Source organism: Hypanus sabinus, chromosome 4 (assembly GCF_030144855.1).
Source record: "Hypanus sabinus isolate sHypSab1 chromosome 4, sHypSab1.hap1, whole genome shotgun sequence".
Classification (NCBI taxonomy): Eukaryota; Metazoa; Chordata; class Chondrichthyes; order Myliobatiformes; family Dasyatidae; genus Hypanus; species Hypanus sabinus.
Window position 1 is genome coordinate 110,433,509 of NC_082709.1, and position 19,863 is coordinate 110,453,371.

A 19,863-nucleotide genomic window follows, 5' to 3' on the forward strand; every position below is an offset into this window, starting at 1 on the left:
AAACCTTTTAATAGCCTATCATGTTTAAAAACACAAACAGTTATTACATAGTAGCTAAAAATAAATCAATATTTAGCAGCATAAACTCAGGCATTATCTATCTCCAGAATGTGCGAGGTATGCAACATGCTGCAGGGGAACCATCTGCTTCCTAGTGTAACGGCTACCCAATCAACTGCTTTGCACAACACCACCCATGAAATGTACACTAACCACTGATCTAATGCAACAAAAGACAGTCCTCAGCATAAACATATTCAATCAGAAAGCTCTACCTATCTGTAACTTATGACAGTATTATCATTTTATATTACAGAATTAAACCATGGAACTTACTTGTGCCATTCACAAGACATTACTTACCTCTCCGTTATCCAAAACTGCCATGGAAGATGACTGACCACAAGCAATAGTAGCCACCAATTTATTCTGTAAGCAACTGGTCACTCTTCGTGGAGTTGGTTGATTGGAAGTTGACCCTGATCCCACCTGTCCACAGTTATTGTAACCCCAGGCATAAACCTATTATGAAATATAAACACATTAGAAAAGAATTTACAGGCCACATACAAAACCAAGGGAGGGTAATTTTAAACAGATGGCCTAAAGAAAATGGTACAAAAAAGTCTTAAAAATTGCTCTCAACAATGAGGTATATTAAGAGTCAGAGATGAAGTGTTTTTGTATTAGTTCAGCTCATACAAATAAATTAGGTCATAGACAAAGATTTATTACATTTTAAATAAACCAGAATCTATTATAATCCCTTAGCAGGTCACTGGGAAAAAAATAAGAGCTTCTATCTGAATTAGCAAATAGTTTTAATTTGCAGACAGGGTGGAGGAATGGATGGAGAAACCACCAAGGGAAAACAAGTCAAAACTTTCAGAAAAATTCAAATATGTTCTTTTGCTTTGCTTTTCAAATTATCTTTGAATTCACATATACTTCACTTGTACACATGCTGACTGATCTGCTAAGTGCTTTCTGCTCTTACTTCTGATTTCCAAGACCTACAGTTTCAAATTTTTCTTCTCAATTCACTATAAATGCACAATAGCACATGAGGCACATTCATAAACCCACATTTTGATTTTCCTTTTAAATCAGTCCCTCAATTGGTCCTCGTCGTGGTTTGGAGGCTTGTGTGCCTCAATGACCCCGAGAGGGCTGGCTGGTTTCTGCGTTGGCTCTTGGTAGGGTCACACATGTTAGACAGGTCAACGGCAGAGACCAGACCTAGAGTGGCTCACTGCTCCTCCAGGGTTGGGGGTTCTGCTCAAGGTTAATATCCCCGACTGGTCAAACAAAACCACTGTGGAAATAGTAATGAAGAATCCTTCACAGCTACGTGCCATGATATTCCTGAATCTCCAACCAGGATTGTATGGCCAACAGTAGCGTAAACTGAGAGGAAACTACTGGCATGATGAAGGAAACCCTGTTATAGATACATAAGTAGCACAGTAGGGTAATATAACACTATTGCAGGGCCAACTGTAAAACTGAGGTTCAACTCCCGCCACTGTCTGTAAGGAGTTTGCATGTTCATCCCGTGACAAGTGCTCCAGCTTCCTCCCATGTAGGAAAGAACCTGTGAGTTCTGGCTAGTACGTCATGGGCAAGCTGTGATGGCACCAGAGGCATGGCTACACTGGCAGTCTACCCAGCACAATTGCCACTCACTTGATTTCACGCAAATGACGTATTTCACTGTAGTTTCAAAATACATGTGATAAATAATGCTTACCTTTAAGATCTTTAATCTTTAAACAAATTGCAAAACGTTCCATTCTGATAATTTAGGTTAAAACTAGATCAAAATAAAATCTCTCTAATGTCCCATTCATGCTTGACAAAAGAAGATTACTGCTATCATACACATCTGTATTAATGGACCACACATAGTATATTTTGGTCTCCTACAGTTTTCTGTGTTTTCTTTCTCGCCGCCGAATAGTAGGCTGGAGGTGTGGAGTTTGGAGTTTGATGTCCTTGTGGGCAATACATTATTTTTTGTGCAAGGGAGGGGTTGGAGATTTATGGTTGATATTCTTGTCGGTGTTTTTCCATGTGGGGGATCTGATAGTTTTTTTTTAATGAGGAAGGGGGCAGGGGGTTTGGGGCTTCTAGATGCCGTTTTCCCGGCGGGCTATCTGTTAGTTTTTGTGCAAGTGAGGGGTGGGGGTAGGGGTTGTGGTTTGCGAGTTTCTGTTTCTTTTTCTTTTCCATGCAAGGTGACTGATGTCTTTTCTTTCAAAGACATCCATGGTTTTTCTGTATTTCCTGGCTACCTGGAGAAGACGAATCTCAAGAGTTGCATTCTGCATCCATACTTTGATAATAAAAAGATCTTTGAACATACATTGCTTAAACTGTTTACGAAATAAAAATGCATCACAAGTTAAAGGAAACTATAAAGTGTATCATAGAGTAACATATTCTTAATTAGTTCACTGATTAATTGACCATCTCTGCTGCCACATTGCCACTCTGGTTCTGGAGATAAAAGAGCCAGTTCTCTAGGAAGGTCAGGCTTTTTGGTAACATTCAGAGAATTTTATCAGGCCCTCAATTTTCTTCTAAGTGAGCAGATCATTAAATCAGAAGATGTGAATTCATGAATTCTCTTTCCCAGCAAGTGCAAATGCCTATGCAATCACACAAGCAGCACCAGAACATTTAGATAAAAGGATCAAAATGATACTACCCTTTTTTCAATTTGATTATCTCATTTATTATTGTTGGATAGCATTGGATCTCCGATTATTAGAATGGAAAAAAATTCATAGCAACTACACCTTCAAATTTTGCACACAACTTTAATTAATATCTGCTTAATCTTTCCTGACATGTAGATAGGAGAATTTAAAGACGTGGTCCTAAACTACACTGAATTGAATAGGGTACAGAATTTAATGCTGCAAGTATTCCCCTCAGTGTCAACAGGAGGAAAAAAGTAACATACAGATATTGAAAGGCCAAGTTAGAGTGGACATGGAGGGTGGGAGGAGTCTGGGACCAGAGGGCACAGGCTCAGAATAGAAGAATATCCCTTTCGAACAGAGGTGATGAACTTGTGGGATTCTTTGTCGCAGTGGAGGCCAAGCTGAGGCTGATAGGGTATTGATTAGCAAGGGTGTCAAAGGTTATGGAGAGAAGCAACAGAATGGGGTTGAGATAGAAAATAAATCAGCCATGATCAAATGGCAGAGCAGACATGATGGTCCAAGTGGTCTAAATCTGCTGCTAGGCCTTATGGTCTAACACTGGTACAAAATGTAAAGATACTGAAAGAACATGGATAAAGTTCTTAAGAACATTGTAGGAATAGAGAATACTGCATAGATGGAGAGAACTAGGCAAAGAGTAACCAAAACTACTGAGGAAAGAAAACAAAATTTGACTGGTATTCAGATATACATCATTCAGTTGACTGAAAATCTGAAAAATCTATCAGTGCAAATTTTAATGGCTCATGCAAAGGAATGGGCTTAATTGCTGTATCTCATTCAAGGTAATCTTACTTATTTTCAAGTTTGAGAATGGGAATTCTAATCTTGAAAGGATTTCAAAAATTTCCAGTCTAATGGCATATAGAAGTTTATTTCTTAATTAACTCTCAAATAAATTTTACTCACTTCCCCATCAGAAGTCAATGTCATGGAATGATGGGATCCACAGGCCACCTCGATTACTTTCTTGTTGAGCAGATTGGTAGAAACCTGACATGGAGACAAGCCTTGAGTAGTTGTCCCATTGCCAAGCTGACTGTAACCATTATTTCCCCAGGCATAAACCTCTCCATCTGCAAATCAATAACAGCATGCTTCTTTTTAAATTTTTTTTTCAGTGTTTTGTGGTATTTATTTATGTAACACTCCAAGATAAAAGACTCTTAAAAATATTGTAAACTTTTACTTTTTCTGGACTGAAACATGTTTGGATTTATTTTTCTAATTACAGCATAAGACAAAGAACAACACACTTGAACAAGTTGTAAAGCACATTACACTTACTAACTTCCAGTTATATTAAACACTTTCACAGTTTATTCTGTTCTTTCTTTCTTCTGAGCACTTGTGGGGCCAAACTGCCCTTCTCATTCACTGAGCCCTCTGGCTTAGCTTACGAATATTTGATTGTGTTAGTTATGACACGTCATCATCCCCTCATGTGACGTAGCCTCACTCTTCTAGAGACAGTACTCTTGACAACTTAAGATGAGCTTCATGATAACTTGGAAAGATTTAGCACATCCTGTCAAAAAGTTGACCTCAGATAGATGAAAGTCTACTGGTGGTATTAAACATCCATTAAATTTATTTTGGTTCAATCCATTCTCAACCCTAATAGTGAAAAGACTGCTAGCATGATAAGAAGGTAAAGCAACCTGTCCAGGCAAATTGTAAACTTGGTATTTAAGTGAGTGCTGTTGACACCAGACACGTGCAGGAATCTGAAATAGTGTTTGGCATTTATCAAAATCCATCTTTTTTTTTAAATAAAGGGAACAACACATTAACTTTGGAGACTATACAAAATATTGGATGCATCCCAAAGGAAACAATGGAGAAGATCAGCACAACTGGTTTGTAAGATGCTCATTGCTCAAGTCAGTTAGCGATAATAATGGAGGATGTCAGCAGGGAGAGGCAATCAGTATCAAGGAAAGAAGGATCTGTCTGGAGGAAGACTGGTGCCAGCAGTAACCAAGTAGGGCTGAGGCCTTTAAATGAAACCAGGTACGAGCGGCTGCTGGTAAAGACCTGGAATAATTGTAAGTGTTTAATTTAATTGAAACATTTCTGAAAATTTGGCGCCCTTATTTACAAAAGATGGGATTAAATATATAGGTGCTCCGAAGATAAAATTACTGGTTATTTGGGGAAAGAAATAAATATATATACTAAAGCTATTTTGAACTCCATGGAGCATGTGGGGATCTTCCGATATCCAGGCATTCTTTCTTTTTTCCTTCTCTTTTTTTTTCTTTCTATAGGGATATGTTAGGGGGGAGGGGTTAAGGGATGGGGGGAAGGGTTGATAATTTTTTTTTCTTTCCTTCTGTAATCATTTGAAAACTCAATAAAAAAAAATGTTTTAAAAATCAACCTGATAATACGTACGCCTTTGAAATGAGGGAGAAAACCTGAGCACTTGGGGAAACCCATGTTATCACGAATGAATGATTACTTAACAATGTAATGCAATGGATGGTCAAGCTAGGGTAAGGACACTCATTAGATATGTCAACACCAATATTAAGGTGCAAGATCAGTCATTCACATTCAAACTTGAAGTGAGCGCAATATGTTATGTTCTCCTGAAACAAGCCATCAATATAGGGATATTGGAGTTAAAACCAACAAGTCACACGTTATCAATGCATGGAAAAACTGCACTGGTCTGTGGGGATATGGTTCTTGAAGTTGGTGAAACTAAAGAATAAATATAGTGAAATATGTGTGGCAATATAAATGTGACCTTGTAGTAAATCACGGATACTCTTGTCAATAGTGCCATCCATCAAATGGGCTTAAGGAGGCAAATTATGGTACATTCACTGAAGGGTCAATGGTCACTATTGTGAATTGAAGACTCAGTAAAGGTGAACGGTAGTGTTGACATAATGCACAACACACCACAGATCGCATGAGGTCGTGTCAAGGCAGGATGTTCCAGGTTAGAAAAACCATTGAGTCAGATGCTCCTGCTTGCATTGATAAAGTCCTTCTTTAGTTTCTTTTCTTTCTTTTAAGTTTTTTAATCTAGCATATTTTTCTTGTTTCTTTTTAAATTTGACCACACAGGAGTATCTAACAAAGTGTTTTTATAAAGTCCGAAAATAACTACCCTCATTTAATTTTCCTAAAATACATCTCTCTAAACAATTAATGCTATTATTTTATTTAAAATACATGAAAACAGTTTAACCAAGTGCAAGTCAGCCTCTCTTTCTTGATGTACCATTTTTAATTATCTCTTTAAATCACATCTCTATGTTTTTTTAAGACATTTGCTCATTCTGAGAGTGCTGTTCCCATTACTTCCCTGTCCTGTGTGTATTCACAGCACCAAACTATCACCCTGTGTCAACCTGTAACTGTTACCTGCTCAGTTGAGGAAAAACACCAGAGACACAAAATTACCTCTGAAACGGTTTTTATTCAGAGAGGAGTTCGCAGCCCCATGCACTTCGGGCGTAAGGTAGTCAACTCCCAATTTGTCAGTTTACAAAGGTCATACGTATACCCAAAAGCAGGGTACATTTGCAAATATGGTTACCAATTCAAATTCATCAATTGATTGGCTATTGCATAGCTAAGCATGCAAAATACTCAGAATTTAGCAAAGGTTGAAGTGTAATACCTATAATTAATACTGACGTACTTCAGGACACTTGAAATACTTTGGTATCCTTAAAATACTTTGCCAAGCACATTGTCTTGTGGTCGCAGGTTCCCTTTTCCTTGTGGTCTCCACATCTGGCCTGGCACCTTATTTTAGCTACCTCTCCTTACTTCCCTAATAACGTACCTCTCTCTTGTCCTGTCTACATATTTTGCTACACTTACCCCTCGCCCACCCCTCTACACATACCCCTTACCCTCTTCACATTCTCACCTGCAGCAAACTAATTCTCCCCTTACATCACAGGCTTGGTGGCCAACTGCAGAACATGACCACCACTAACTGGAAAAAGGACATCTAACAAGAAGAATCCACTTAGACCTTTCATATCACACTGTTCAAAATCTATCATCCCCAGTTCTAAAGATAATCTCAGCTAAATGTTAAAAGCAAACACCATCATGTTCCGAGACAAAATACCAGATTTACCTGTCAACTTCTTCTGGCCAATCCCTGGTTTCACTCAGTGACTAAAGAAATTCTTCAGGTCTGAATGGAAATTATTAACAAGGCCATAACAATAACAATATAATAATAAAAAATTATTATTATCAAGGCATTTAGCCAAGCAGCCAGAGCTCAAAAATGGACTTAAGGTAAGATACTTGTGCAATGGTTTAAATTACTGAAGATCAGGATTACTAATCCAGAGACCCAAGTTTAAATCCCCCCTGTATTAAATGGGAGAATTTAATTTCAGGTTAATAATCCGGATTTTTTTTGAGATTCTGGTCATTAACAATTATCAGCACAAAACTATCAGGTCACCAATGTACCCCAGGGAAGGATATCTGCCATCCTTACCCAAACTGCACTCTGTGTGACCAGTCAGGCAACAAAGTTACACATTCCAAACAAAACTGCACACTTCACCATCACAGTCCCTAGTACATCCCACAGGCAAACAAGACCACAAAGTAGGTAGCACAGTGGGATAGATACACCCTGAAAGTGTTCAACATTGACCCCTGACTTGGAGGGGCAGAGCCATCAAAATGGCACTAAACAGCGACTCCTTTGCTCGCATCTTCAGGAACAGCTCTATTTCTATCTTTGAAATCTCTTTTTTTTTTAATAACCCTTTTCAAGGTTCTTTTGACCTGGAGTTACACTCTGAGTTAGGTTCTTTGTGGGAATGGGACTTGTTCTCAGGGCCTCACGAACAGCCGCTTTTTGATATCCCAAGGACACCAGCGCACCTTCAGGGTTCTGGATTCTCTGGAGACGTGCTGATTCTAGGCCGGTGTCCCTGACTGAAGCGTTGCGGGAGAACAGAGGACACCGGGAGCAGAGTGTCACCTGCCAGGGGTTGTGGGTCCAGGGGGCTGCGCCTCTTTTGCGCCGACTATCTAGGCGCAGATCTTGGAAAAGGTGATGCAACAGACTTTTAACATCGTAAATCAGTGAGTTATTTGTTATGTCTCCTCTCTCGCTGTGAAACAGGGATACCTCTTTTTCCCCTACTAGGGAGAGAGGGATCCTCTGGTATGTCGAATTACGAGGTGAACAAATAGTTTTTGGGGTACTTATTTAATAAAGTGCATTTATTTCAATGCAAGGAGTATTACAGGTAAGGAAGACTAACTTTTGGGCTGAATCAATACATATAACTATGGTACTGTGGCCATTACAGAGACCTGGTTGTGAGAAGGAAAGGACTGACAATGTCTCAGATGTGACAGAGAGGGAGGTAAAGAAGGTGGAGGAGTTGCATTGCTGATCAGAAAGAAAAGACATAGTAAAGGACTCATCTACTGAGGAAATATTGATAGAGCTCAAAAATAGGAAAGTGCAATCACTCTGATTGGATTATACTATAAGGTCCCAACAGTCAGCACACGATAGAAGAATATACCTACAGGTAGATTATGAAAAAACCTAAAAGCAACAGGATTGTTGAAGTGGAAGATTTAACATCCCCAATATTTACTGGGACTTTCTTAGTGAAAGAGGCTAAACTAGGACAGAATTTGTTTGGTGCATCCAAGAGGGTTTCTTGAAATGACATATGGTAGCCCAACTACAGAAAGGGCTAAGCTGGACTTTGCACTGGGAGACAAGCCTGGCCAGATCTCTGACTTTTCAATGGGAGAGCATATTGCAAAATAGTGATATCAATGCCTGAAGTTTTAGGATAGTCATAAGATAAGCCTAGATCTGGGAGGGAAGTACTAAACTGGGGCAGGGCAAATTACAACATTACTAGGCAGGAGTTTGGGAGAGTAACTTGGGAGCAGCTGTTTTATTGGGTAAGTCTACAATGACACGCAAGTGTCATTTAAAGGCCAGTTGATCAGAGTTCAAGACAGACACATTTCAGTAAGGAGGATGACAATGACAGTCAGGTTAGGGAAGCCTGCATGACACAAGATGTAAACTTCTACAAATGGATAAAGAAATCATATTTAAGCCTTAGGAAGTCGTAATTGGACAGAGCTTTTGAGGATATTATATAATATAAGGGATTAAGAAGACCAGGAGGAGACATGAACTATCTTTGCCAAGTACGGTTAAAGTGACTAATACTTCCACCTGGGTCCCCTCCTATTTCCCATTCTCCCATAGTCCACTCTCCTCTCCTATCAGATTCTTCCTTCTCCAGCCCTTGACCTTCTCACCCACCTGGCTTCACAAATCACCTTCCAGCTTGCCTTCTTCTCTTCCCCCTACCTTTTTATTCAGCTATCTTCCCAATTCCTTCTCAGTCCTGAAGAAGTTTCAACTGTTTATTCTTTTCCATCGAAGCTGCCTGACCTGCTAAATTCCTCTAACATTCTGTGTGTGTTGCCATGGATTTCCAGCATCTGTAGACTTACTCGTGTCTAAGATGAAAGTGAATTGGATGGCATTTTGTTTTACATATATTAAAACAAGAGGATAACTAGAAGAGAGGGTGGGATTGCTTCAGGATAAAGGATGAAACTTGTGGCTAGTCTGAAGATATCAGCAAATTACTAAACAAGCACAAGGAGGATATGGTGATGAATCTCTTGAAGAGTATTAAGCCGGATAAATCCCCAGACCTGATGAGATCCATCTCAGGTTCTTGAGAGAGGCAAGAGAGGAGATTTCTAAGGCTTTGATGAACATCTTCACATCTTTTCTAACCACAGGTAATTTCTCAGAGGTCTGGGGAGCAGACTATTTTGTTACTTTAGGAATGGAAATAGGCATAATGCAGCAAATTATAGGCTGTTGAGTCTCCCATCAGCAGCAGGAAAACTATATGAAAGGATTCTTAGGGATAGGATTTACTCACATTTGGAAGAACATGGTTTAATTAAGGACAATCAGCATTGCTTGGTATAGGATAGGTCACCTCTTCCAAACCTGAATTTTTTGAGGAGGTGGCAAAGGTGATTGGTGAGGATAGGGTAGTGGATGTTGTCTATTTTAGTAAGGCATTGATGTTAAGTCCCTCATGGTAAGTTAATCAGGAAGATGAAGGTGCAGGGAATCCACAATGAATTCCAAATTCACTTGCTCATAGAAGACAGAGGATAGCAGTGGAAGGTTATTATTCTGGCTGGTGTGTGGGCAATGATGTCCTACAGGGATCAGAGCTGTGGCATCTGATGCTGTCTGTCAGAGTCTGTATGCAAGAAGGGCCAGAGCCGCCTCTACTTCCTGAACAGATTGAAGTCCTTTGGAGTATGCAAGTCTCTCCTTCACATGTTATACCAGTCTGTTGTTGCCAGCACAATCTTCTATGTGGTAATGTACTGGGGCAATGGCATCAACATGGGTAATGCCAACAAGCACAATAAACTGATTAGAAAGGCTGACTCTGTTATAGGATCAAACTGGACACACTGGAGGCTGTGGTAGAACAAAGGACTCTATGGAAATTCCTGTCAATTCTGAAAAATGCTTCTCACCCTCTGCATGCCACCTTGGCTGAACAGAACACATCTAGTAATAGACTAAGACAACAATGGATGGCTCAGGGGTAGGAAAAATTACTTTGACTGCCAGGCTTTAGATGTTTCAGAAAGGACATGGAGGGAGGCAAAAGAGGTGGGTGCATGGCACTGTTGATCAGAGATAGTGTTATGGCGGTGGAAAAGGAGGAAGACATGAAGGGATTGTCCACAGAGTTTCAGTGGGTGGAAGTTAGGAAGAGTAAAGGGTCAATAACTCCACTGATAAGAGTGCTCAGAGGATGTGCAGACCAGCTAGCAGATGTTCTCACTGATATCTTCAACATCTCCCTGAGCAGCACCACCATTCCAACGTGCTTCAAGGCCACCACCATCGTCCCCACAAAATGTCTACCGTCCCATTGCACTCACATCAATCATCATGAAGTGTTTCAAAAAGCTCGTTATGAGGCATATCAAGACCCTGCTGCCCCCCTCACTGGACACCCTGCAGTTTGCGTACTGTCCCAACCGCTCAACAGACGACGCCATTGTCATCACCCTCCACCTGGCCCTAACCCACCTGGACAAAAAAGACACATGTGTTCGGATGCTGTTCAAAGACTTCAATTCAGAATTCAACACAATCATCCCCCAGAAACTGATTGGTAAACTGAGCCTACTGGGCCTGAACACCTCCCTCTGCAACTGGATCCTAGACTTCCTGACTGGGAGATCTCAGTCAGTCCGGATCGGGAGCAGCATCTCTAACACCATCACACTGAGCACATGGGCTCCCCAGGGCTGTGTGCTCAGTCCACTGCCATTCACTCTGCTGACCCATGTCTGTGCTGCAACACACAGCTCGAACCACATCATCAAGTTCGCCGATGACATGACCGTGGTGGGTCTCACCAGCAAAAATGACGAGTCAGCTTACAGGGAGGAGGTGCAGCGGCTAACGGACTGCTGCAGAGCCAACAACCTGTCTCTGAATGTAAACAAAACCAAAGAGATGGTTGTTGACTTCAGGAGGGCACGGAACGACCACTCCCCGCTGAACATTGACAGCTCCTCCGTAGAGATTGTTAAGAGCACCAAATTTCTTGGTGTTCACCTGATGGAGAATCTCACCTGGTCCCTCAACACCAGCTCCATAGCAAAGAAAGCCCAGCAGCATCTCTACTTTCTGCGAAGGCTGAGGAAAGTCCATCTCCCACCCCCCATCCTCATCACATTCTACAGGGGTTGTATTGAGAGTATCCTGAGCAGCTGCATCACTGCCTGGTCCAGAAATTGCACCATCTAGGATCGCAAGACCCTGCAGCGGATAGTGAGATCAGCTGAGAAGATCATCGGAGTCTCTCTTCTCACCATTACGGACATTTACACTACAAGCTGCATCAGCAAAGTGAACAGCATTATGAAGGATCCCACGCACCCCTCGTACAAACTCTTCTCCCTCTTGCTGTCTGGGAAAAGGCACCGAAGCACTTGGGCTCTCAAGACTAGACTATTTAACAGTTTCTTCCCCCAAGCTATCAGACTCCTCAATACCCAGAGCCTGGACTGACACGTTACTGCCCTATTGTCTTGTTTATCATTTATTGTAATGCCTGCGCTGTTTTGTGCACTTTATGCAGTCCTGGGTAGGTCTGTAGTCTAGTGTAGTTTTTTTCTGATTTTGTTTTTTTTTAACGTAGCTCAGTCTAGTTTTTGTACTGTGTCATGTAACACCACGGTCCTGAAAAAACTTTGTCTCATTTTTACTATGTACTGTACCAGCAGTTATGGTCGAAATGACAATAGAAGTGACTTGACTTATAGACCACACAACAGTAAAAGGGACATTGAGGAGCAGATAGGGAGACTGATTCTGGAAAGGTGTAAAAATTACAGGGTTGTCGTGGTGGGAGATTTTAATTTCCCAAATGTTAATTGGCATCCCCTTAGAGCGAGGGGTTTTAATGAGGTGGAGTTTGTTAGGTGTGTTCAAGAAGGTTTCTTGACATAATATGTAGCTAAGCCTACAAGAGGAGAGGCTGTACTTGATCTGGTATTGGGAAATGAACCTGATCAGGTGTCAGATCACTCAATGGGAGAGCATTTTGGAGATAGTGATCACAATTCTATCTCCTTTACCATAGCATTGGAGAGGACTAGGAACAGACAAGTTAGGAAAGCGTTTAATTGGAGTAGGGGAAATATGAGACTATCAGGCAGGAACTTGGAAGCATAAGTTGGGAACAGATGTTCTCAGGGAAATGTACGGCAGAAATGTGGCAAATGTTCAGGGGATATTTATATGGAGTTCTGCATAGGTACGTTCCAATGAGACAGGATAAGGATGGTAGGGTACAGGAACCGTGGTGTATAAAGGCTGTTGTAAATCTAGTCAAGAAGAAGAGCTTACAAAAGGTTCAAAAAGCTAGGTAATGATAGAGAGCTAGAAGATTTGAAGGCTGGCAGAAAGGAGCTCAAGAAAGAAGTTAGGAGAGCCAGAAGGGGCCATGAGAAAGCCTCGGTGGTCAGGATTAAGGAAAACCCCAAGGCATTCTACAAGTACAGTGGGCCCTCCTTATCCGCGAATTCCGCATGCGCAGATTCAACCAACCGCGGATCGGGAAAGCCCAGAAGTTCTCTCTCCAGCACTCGTTTGAGCATGTACAGACTATTTTTTTCCTTGTCATTATTCCCTAAACAATACAGTATAACAACTATTTACATTGTATTAGGTATTATAAGTAATCTAAAAATGACTTAAAAGCACAAGCAGTCCCCGGGTTATGAACGAGTTCCATTCCTGAGTCCGTTTTTAAGTTAGATTTGAGGTCAGAACAAGTACATCTGGTATTATTTAGCGTCAGTTAGTCAAATGTTTTTCTTAGTATATAGTACATATTTTACCTTTCTATGCATATAAAACACTTAAGAAACATACGTATTTCAATAAACAAACCACTCCATTGCTTAGTAATAATTGTAGCTTTCATCGGGGCAGGGCCTTTCACATGCTCCATTAAAATTGTTCCGACTGTAGCCTAATGCTTTTCCAAGGACCGATGACCTTTCACCTCTTTCTGATCGCTCTATTACTTCCACCTTATTTTCAATCGCGATCGTGATTATTTTTGTGAACAGAAACACCACAGATTCAGAGCTACGCCGGGTCCTAATGTCCACTGCACTGAACATGTTAAATAAAGTCTGGGGTTCCACTGGGTCCTAAAGACCACTGCATTGATTCAGGTTAAATAAGGGACTTGAGCATCCACATTTTTTGGTATAGGCGGGGGGGTCTCGGAACCAATCCACCGCGGATAAGGAGGGCTGACTGTATGTGAAGAGCAAGAGGATAAGACGTCAGGGAATAGGACCAATCAAGACTGACAGTGGAAAAGTGTGTATGGAACCAGAGGAGATAGCAGAGGTACTTAATGAGTACTTTGCTTCTGTATTCACTACAGAAAAGGATCTTGGTGATTGCAGGGATGACTTACAGTGGATTGAAAAGCTTGTGCATGTAGATATTAAGAAAGAGGATGTGCTGGAGCTTTTGGAAAGCATCAAGTTGGATAAGTCACCAGGACCAGACGAGATGTACCCCAGGATACTATGGGAGCCAAGGGATGGGATTGCTGAGCCTCTGGCGATGATCTTTGCATCATCAATGGAGAGGTTCCGGAGGATTGGAGGGTTGCAGATGTTGTTCCTTTATTCAAGAAAGGGAGTACAGATAGCCCAGGAAACTATAGACCAGTGAGTCTTACTTCAGTGGTTGTTAAGTTGATGGAGAAGATCCTAAGAGGCAGGATTTATGAACATTTAGAGAGGCCTAGTATGATTCGGAATAGTCAGCATGGCTTTATGAAAGGCAGGTCGTGCCTTACAAGCCTGATTGAATTTTTTGCAGATGTGACAATGATGAAGGTAGAGCAGTAGATGTAGTGTATATGGATTTCAGCAAGACATTTGACAAGGTACCCCATGCAAAGCTTATTGGGAAAGTAAGGAGGCATGGGATCCAAGGGGAAATTGCTTTGTGGATCCAAAACTGGCTTGCCCACAGAAGGCAAAGAGTGGTTGTAGACGGGTCATATTCTGCATGGAGGTCGGTGACCAGTGGTATGCCTCAGGGATCTGTTCTGGGACTCCTGCTCTTCATGATTTTTATAAAGGACCTGGATGAAGAAGTGGAGGGTTGGGTTAGTAAATTTGCCAATGACACAAAAGTTAGAGGTGATGTGGATAGTGTGGAGGGCTGTCAGAGGTTACAGCGGGACATTGATAGGATACAAATATGGGCTGAGAAGTGGCAGATGGAGTTCAACCCAGATAAGTGTGAGGTGGTTCATTTTGGTAGGTCAAATATGATGACAGAATATAGTATTAATGGTAAGACTCTTGGCAGTTTTGGAGGTTCAGAGGTTTCTTGGGGTCCGAGTCCATAGGACACTAAAGCTGCTACACACGTTGACTCTGTGATTAAGAAGGCATACGGTGCATTGGCCTTCGTCAATCGTGGGATTGAGTTCAGGAGCCAAGAAGTAACGTTGCAGCTATATAGGACCCTGTCAAACCCCACTTGGAGTACTGTGCTCAGTTCTGGTTGCCCCACTACAGGAAGGATGTGGAAGCCATAAAAAAGGGTGCAGAGGAGATTTACAAAGATGGTGCCTCGATTGGGGAGCACATCTTATGAGAATAGGTTAAAGAATAGGTCTTATGAGGTCAAATGTAAAGAATGTATAGATAGTGGCAGAATTATTAACAGTACTGACGAATAAAGGGACCATAGGTCCAAATTTATACCTCCCTGAAAGCGGCAACACAGGCAGATAGACAATAAATAAGTGATATAACATCACTAGGGGCTTAGAGTGTAAGAAATAGAAGTCATTTTACAGTTGTATTAAACTTTGTTTCGGTAGTTTCGCATGCATTCTGGTAGCCCCATTACAGGATAGATGTAAAGTCTCTAGAGAGGGTCCAGAACAAGTTTATTAGGATGCTGCCCAAATTAGGAGGTATTAAAGATGAGGAGAAGTTGGATAAACTGGAATTGTTTTCTCTGGAGCATTGGAGACTGAAGGGAGATCTGACAGAAGCACAGACAGAATAGAAGGCCAGAATGCTGTTAAGAACATTTTCAACCTCTCACTGCTATGGGCAGAAGTTCCCACTTGCTTCAAAAAGGCAACAATCATACCAGTGCCAAAGGGGAATAATGTGGGCTGCCTTAATTACTATTCCTGGGACAGTACCCAGAACATCTTTAGGGAGTGATGTTTCAGAAAGGCAGTGTCCATTATTAAGAACCTCCAGCACCCAGGGTGGAGGACCCTTTTCTCACTGCTACCATCAGGTAGGAGATACAGAAGCCTGAAGGCACACTCAGCAATTCAGACTAGCTTCTTCCCCTCTGCCATATGATTTCTAAATGGACATTGAAGCTTTGGACATTACCTCATATTTTTTAATATTCAGTATTTATGATTTTGCATATTTTAAAAACCTATTCAATATACATAATTGATTTACTTGTTTATGTTTTACTTTATTTATTATTATTATTTTCTCTCTCTCTGCTAGATTACGTATTGCATTGAACTGCTGCTGCTAAGTTAACAAATTTCATGTCACATGCCAGTGATAATACACCTGATTCAGATTCTGCTTTTCCCAGTGTAGAAATGTCAGGCACTGGAGGGCATACCTTTATGGTGAGTAGGGTAATGTTTAAAGGGGATACATGGGGTAAGTTTTGTTTCATATAGAAAGTAGTAGGTGCCTGAAATGCACTGAAAGAGTGATACTGGAAGCAAATAGAATGGCGGTGTTCAAGAGGCATTTGGATAGGCACATGAATAGGGATCACACACAAGAAGAAGGGATTCATTTAATTTGGCACCCTGCTTGGCACAGATATCATGGTGTGTAGGGCCTTTTCCCGAGCTGTACTATTTCTGTATTCCATGTTGTGAGCACTACAATCATGTTAAATGAAATTCACTTGGAACAGATCCACCAGTAGAAAACGGATGATTTATGAGGCATCGTGGACCATCAGTTAGGGAAATGTCCACAACCAGTATACAGTCTGAAGCCTCATGGGCCAGCACATTGCTTCCTCTGCCATTAGCAATTATTTGAATAAGTGTAGAAGAGCATGTCATGCACAACATTAAGCTTATCTAAAAATAATTATGAACCAGATGAAGCCATAACACAATGATAAACAGAAAGCTAGCAGCCAGCTGACAGAGCTAAGAAATCTCACAAAGCCAGACATCCTGCCACAATTAGTTATTAATGGTGGTGGATAATTAAACAGGTAACTAGGGGAAGTTATTCCCAGAACGTTCTCACTAGTAATGGCAGGGCCTAAAACAGGTACACTAAAGCATTCATAATAATGTTCAGCTAGTGGGTCATCAAACCCAATTTCCTCCTGAAATCCCACTATTACAGAAAGCAACGTTTAGCCAATTTGATTCACTCCACGTCATATCAAGAAATAGCAGAGTACACAGATACAGCAAAGGCTACCGGACCAGACAAAGTCCTATCTGGTAGTTTGAAATTCACATTCCAAAACTGGCTGTACCTCTAGCCTAGCTGTTCCAATACAGTTAAAACACTGACATCTACCCAAGTGAAATAAGCCACTGCCTTTCATCATAAGTGAGGATATTTGTGAATAACTGCGAAGTCTTCAATTCCATTTGCAAATTGACATGAACCAAACACGTATCATTCAGGAACAGGGTGATAATGGCAAGTTACATCCATGCCTCTAAAGTGCTGGCAATGATCACTCCCAACAAGTGTGTAACCACCTCTTTGACATTCAATTGCATTACTCCAGTATTAACATCCTCAGATGTCACCTTTAACCAGAAATCAGCTGTACCAGCCCATCAAAATTGTGGCTACAAGAGAAGTTATAGCCTAGGTACCTTGTGGTAAGTGACTCGAGTCCTGACACCCCAAAGACTTTCCATTATCTAGAGACGTAGGTCACGAATGTGATGCAATGCTTTCTATTTGCATGGAAATTCAGGAAGCTTGGCACAATTTAGATCAAAGTGGTCTGCTTAACTGGTGCCACATCCACAATAAATACTCATTCCCTCAGTTGCTTGCTTTGGCGATTCCAATAGCACCTCCCAAACCCACAATCTCCATTCACAAGAAGGAAGAAGTCTTCCAGTCCAGTCAGGGGCCACAACCAACATGTTCCCCTCCAATTTGCTCAACATTCTAAATTTGAAATATATTGCCATTCCTTCATCATCACTCGATCTAATTACCAGAATTACCTGCCCTTTGACCAGAAATGTACAGATGCTACAATTGTTACTGTCCAATTCAATAAATCTAACATTAGGTGGAATTTTTTTTTCTAATATCTGGTAAAAATATTGAGATTTCTATACATTCCCTATTCATTAGGGACAGTTTCACTTTAAATTGTTGCAATTACCAGTTAACTTGTTAAAAGCGGGTCGGAGAGTAGCACTGGGCACAGTCCCTTGTTAAAAGCAGGTCGGACAGTAGCACTGGGCACAGTCCCTTGTTAAAAGCGGGTCGGAGAGTAGCACTGGGCACAGTCCCTTGAGGTCTTTTAAGATTCTTTACCTGAAGTTGCAAGCACCACGTGGGGTCCACTTCCATAATTTAGGTGAACAATCTTCTTGCCACACAAAACGTCGATTTTCCTGGGCTCTATTGTACTCTGAATATCACCAGTTCCTAAGCAACCACTACAGTTCGTCCCAAGGACAAATACCTAACGGCAAAATAAGAATTTGAATTTAGTCTGTAATTCTTGACAAATTTGAATTGGTTTTCATTAATAGCTTAAACATTTTGGTTTGGATTCTCAAAAACAAATGTCTAGAGAATTTACTTTATGTTGGAATTAGACACCATAGACTCAAAAGGAATGAGACTACAGATACTGTGAATCTGAAAGAAAAAATTCTCAATACATTTGCCGAGAGAGAAGTAGCATTCCAGATCAATATTCATTCATCACACAGTTTGGGGGTTCAGCTAAAGAAAATAGCCTCTCCATGGAAAACAAGTAAAACTGGAATCTGAAACAAAACAGATCAGTTTGCTCAGACTCAACCCCCGACCCAAAACATTAACTGGTTTCTCTTGCTACAGACGTTGCTTATCTAGCTGACTTTTTCCAGTGCTTTTTGTTTTGGTTGTAGTAGTCTATACAAGTTCCTTATCAAAATGTACTATCTATCTCTCATCTTTATTTGATACTGAACCAGCTGGGGAACAAGCTAGTCAGTAAAATCAAAAGCAAAACACTACAGCTCCTGGAATGCTGAAAATTAAATTACTGAAAACTCTATCAATGTACAGAGAAACATGAAATTTATTACTGCAGGCCAAAGATATTTTGCCAAAGCTAATTCAAGGCAACCATGCAGTAACAAAAGGTTGCTAACAGACAAAGCATCACAGATACCCTTGGCTCATGAATAGTTGAAGATTTATTTTCAAAATGCTTAAGGAGACCCATTTTTTATTTAAATATAAATAACAACTTTTGTTCCATTTATTTGTATTTGTTTCCATTACTTAAGAATCAGGACAATGTCTTGATAGCCTTAAGGAAAGGACATTACCTCATCATTTTCTGTGACGTACAGAGTTTCATTACCGGATGCACCAAAGACACAGGCCAGGCGAATAGAGCGGAGGTCTTGAGGCGGAAGCAAGGCAAACAATGGCCACTTCCCAACATCCAACATGACAAGAGTCTTTCAGTGAAGCACAGCAGAGTGCGACAAACAAGGCCTGCAAAGGAAAGATAATAGGAATGCTCTCAGCACTGTACTTAGTTCTAGTTCATTCTGACATTACTGTAAATTCGGATGAGGAGGAAAATGACCTTCTACTGACTATAGGTTTAATTAGCTGATTTTGCTAAATTTCCCAATTCAGGTGAGTGACTTTTCAGTGACAAACAGATGCCACCCCAGAAAAATGAAGTGACATCTCATGCTAACTTCTTTGTTTAGATTATCCATAATCCAGACCATAAGATTGAAACTGAACAGAAAATCTAAACTCCATGTGGGCTTTAGCCACATAAAAGCCACATCCTTTTAGTATTCACCGAAAAGGATCATTTTCAGGCAGATTAACATTTCTGTTAAGTTACACATTTGTAACCTTTCAGCACAGTGACTTCAACTTAGAAATCAGACAAGTTTTAAATTGTAGAAAAGGGATGAAAAAAGGATTGATGATAGATCAACAACCTTAAGTTTCCTCTCTATGGCTACTGCCTGATCTGCTGAGTATTTCATGCTTGTGGCTTTTAACTTCAGTTTTCTAAAATTTACAGGATGTTTGCTTTTGATAAATAACTGGCCGAAGGAAAGACAGGACTGGCAGCTCAATGCACCAGAATACAGATGCTACAGACACGACAGGGGTGCAGGTAAAAGAGAAACGGAATTTGCCATCTTGATGAAGGAGGACTTAACAAGTCAGTAGTGAGGATATTCTTGGGAGATCATCCAGTGAGGCCATATGGATAGGACTTAGAAACAAGGGA

At 40.8% G+C, this 19,863-nt stretch overlaps 1 protein-coding gene across 3 annotated transcripts in view; it reads right to left on the minus strand.

Moving 5' to 3' along the window:
• LOC132393083 (RCC1 and BTB domain-containing protein 2-like) overlaps nucleotides 1-19,863 on the minus strand; it is an 85,658-nt gene that overhangs the window by 61,597 nt on the left and 4,198 nt on the right. For 2 of the 3 annotated variants that reach the window (XM_059967861.1, XM_059967860.1), the window contains exons 2-5: nucleotides 18,926-19,097; nucleotides 17,916-18,066; nucleotides 3,642-3,808; nucleotides 364-522 (exon numbers count right to left, since the gene is read on the minus strand). In XM_059967861.1, coding sequence (XP_059823844.1) covers nucleotides 364-522; nucleotides 3,642-3,808; nucleotides 17,916-18,066; nucleotides 18,926-19,051 — 603 coding nt within the window. In that variant the 5' untranslated portion in view covers nucleotides 19,052-19,097. Of the gene's footprint in view, nucleotides 1-363; nucleotides 523-3,641; nucleotides 3,809-17,915; nucleotides 18,067-18,925; nucleotides 19,098-19,863 lie in introns of those variants that run through there. The other variant, XM_059967863.1, reaches the window with a different exon arrangement.